The following is a 3261-nucleotide window of genomic DNA, read 5'->3' on the forward strand; positions in this document are numbered from 1 at the left end:
AATTTGTGTTCAGATAAAAATTAAAATTTTTTAAAAACAATTTTAAAGTTTTTATGCATACAATCGAAGGTGAAGGTGAAATAAATAAATACAATTTTATCGCATTTTTTTTACAATAGCCAGCAAAAAAAAAAAAAAAAAGACAGAACTGGTAGAACATTATATCTTTGTACAACTGATGAAAATTATTGGATGGTATCTACCAACATTTTGTTTAATTTTCGATTTTTGAACGATTATCCAAGGTCTAAATAGGTATAACAAAAACAGTCACTTTTTTTGTTCCATCTCAACAGACTTGACACTACTTTGGTTTCAAAATAAATAAACTCATTAAAATAAGTTATAACACCAAAAACGGGTAGGTAGAAGAGTAACTCATCTTGCCTTTGGTATAACATTTATTTTTTGTGCATTTATTCATTTTTTTTTGTAAAAAAGAATATCCTGTATTTTTTGTTTAGTATTGAAAATAAAGATATTTTGTATTGAATAGACTTTAAAAATGAATTCAGTTTGAATAAATATGCATAACATCTTGGAATAAAAGGTTTGACTTCAATAATAGGAAATGAAAGATATCCATACAAAAAAGGATATCAGTAAAAAAGAAAGGATATCTGTATAAAAAAGATATGATATAAATAAATATTTCAGTTCTTTGGTGAAAACATAACATTCCTTTGAGATACATCTTTGCACTGAAAGTGACTTTTAACGGTTTCTAAAGATTTAACAGTCCTGAACAATCCGCTGTCATTGACCAAACTTTAGAATAAAAAATGTAAATGATGAAAATCAGAAAGAAATACATGCCAATTTTTAACTCTACTACTAACCCCAAGTGCAGGTGGCAATATTAAGAATAAATAATAAATAAGAGGTTAGTGTAGTTTGCTTGAAGCATTGTCTAGTGTGTATATGAAAGGTAATTTAAACTTATAGAAGGCAATACAATGCAAAAGTGTAACGGATGGAAACTGAAGCAAAGTAAGATACAATGGTGGAATAAACTATGCAGATTCACATGTATCAATGCAATATACATAGACACTCGACTATCTACAACCACTATAAACGATTTCCCCTACTCTCTATCTGTGCCTAAATTTAAATGCAGGTTCCATGAACAAAGCTTCTTTCCCAGAACTGCCCGCCTATGGAACACTGTTCTGCTGGTCTGCTTCTCAGTTGAATACAACATGGTAGCCTTCAAATCCAATCTAAACAAGTTCTTTTTGAGCCGTCCTCATAAATAATCACATTCTATTCGATTCACACCAATAACAATGACTACACTACCACCTTACATTCATTAATCCTTATCCTTGAGTGGTGTTTAAGCCTTGATAGGTGGTAACTCTCAAGTAATATATATATATATAATGTTACTATTTTGCATGTATTGTATTCTTACTTGCATCAGCATGGTTAGATGAAAGATCTATTGTAATATTTTGGAAAAAACTCCCTTCATCAGACATGTGTTCAACTTTCAAATGTACATATTACGGTCATTGTAAATGTGAGCAATTCCACAGAAATTGGAAATTATTTTTTATTTCTTTTAAAAATCTATTCTCCTTATTATGGAAATTTAATAATGTAGGACTTGTGTTAATACTCAATATTAGTATTTATTTTATTTTTAATATTCAAAAAACAACTTTGTGTATTTATAACCAATTTTCATTCGTTTTATTTTCTGTGATCTTATTAAGGCAGTTTAAACTGAACTATTTAAAGGGAGACAACTTTGTTAGATGGTTAAAGGAAGACAATCTATTGTAATGATTCATTAATGTTAACACATAAATATGCATAAGTGCGCACTTAATTTGCTTCCGTTTGTGACTATCCGTTACATTTCTGCACTGTATTGCCTTCTATAAATTTAAATCTATTTTATAAATAATAAATGAATGAATAGAAAGTAAAACAACAGAAAAAGAGCAACTAATTAAATTGTTCCTCATCAATTTTGTCCATCTTCACATTGAGTAAATGTCGGTAAGTTTAGTCAGTCACACTTTTGTTTCTTTGAACTCTGTCCAGCGATTGGTTTGGCTGCCACACTTCATCATCATCAAATTTTCAGATTGAATAAACAGATCTTATTGGAGATATTTTTGTACATCAATTTGTCTGTCACACTTAAGTTCAAAATAGCATTTTCTTTGGTCTGTCATGCTTAAGTTTGAAATAGGATTTTTAGAAGTGTCTACATATCTCCATGTATTTCTGTCTGTTCAGTCTTTCACATTCAAGTTTAAGATTTTCGTCAGTTTGTATCATGTAAGTTTGAAACAGCATTTTCATTAATCTGTTGCATTCAAGTTTTAAATCGTATTTTCATTACTGCATGTACACATTAATGCATCTCCAAAATACCTGTTCTTGTTTAAAAAAAAAAGAGTTTTGACTTTGAAAGTGTCCACAATATATCCAAACATGGAAACAAAAGTATCAAATAAAACTCTGATTAGACATTGTAATGGCCAATCATCTCAAAAAGAAATTCGGACAGATTCAGAGACAAAATGGGTTTTGTCGATAAAAAGAGACGAAGTTAGAACTCCGAATCATGATCTTTACGATGGAAACTATTGCCGTAGTGTCTAAGGGGGACAAGTTCAGGCGGACAATATTGGGAAGCCATTCCTGCGACAACATGGATCGCTTTGTTTTCATAAATGTCGACGCTTCTGTTGTTGGGAACCACAACATTGTTCAACATTGCAATGGCGGCTGTCTCGACCGGCAACGTCACTGCAGTAGGAAAGAAGTAAGCAACTGGACGCAATAAGGATTGGAAGATCGTGTCGCCTGGTCGATGTTCCTGACGGTTGCACAAGAGAACACTGAAAAAAAAAAAAAATGAGAAAAAAGTAGGATCAACACAAAAAAACAAAAAAAAACAAAACAAAAAAAAAAACATGATTAGATTCAACAACTCAGCTTTTGGGGATTTTTTTTTCATTATTCGGGAGGGGGGTGGGGGGAGGGGGTAGCTCTATAAACAATAAGTAAAAAGAACAAAACGAAAGTTTCTGAATTTTTCAGATGAGGATTTATAATTTGTATTATTTCGATTATTTGATGTAACCTTTGACATTCTTACGATGTATCTTGTCAAACTCAGGAATCTTTCTGTTGAACTCAGGAATTTGCACGAAATTTTCAATGGAAGAATCCACTGGAATAGCATGTTCTCGTTCCATCAGCCATGACCAGGTAGAAGTTCTAGACAATATACAATTG

General features: G+C 31.4%; 1 protein-coding gene across 1 annotated transcript in view; it reads right to left on the reverse strand.

Annotated features, from left to right (window-relative positions):
- Nucleotides 1–366: 366 nt before the first annotated feature.
- LOC145240048 (protein HTATIP2-like) overlaps nt 367–3261 on the reverse strand; it is a 41880-nt gene continuing 38985 nt past the window's right edge. Inside the window, exon 6 of the mRNA XM_080103655.1 lies at nt 367–2861. Within this exon, the coding sequence (XP_079959781.1) occupies nt 2570–2861 (292 nt within the window). The 3' untranslated portion in view covers nt 367–2569. The remainder of the gene's footprint in view (nt 2862–3261) is intronic.

This window comes from Euprymna scolopes, chromosome 19 (assembly GCF_053919585.1).
Source record: "Euprymna scolopes isolate OS-2025 chromosome 19, ASM5391958v1, whole genome shotgun sequence".
Lineage (NCBI taxonomy): Eukaryota > Metazoa > Mollusca > Cephalopoda > Sepiida > Sepiolidae > Euprymna > Euprymna scolopes.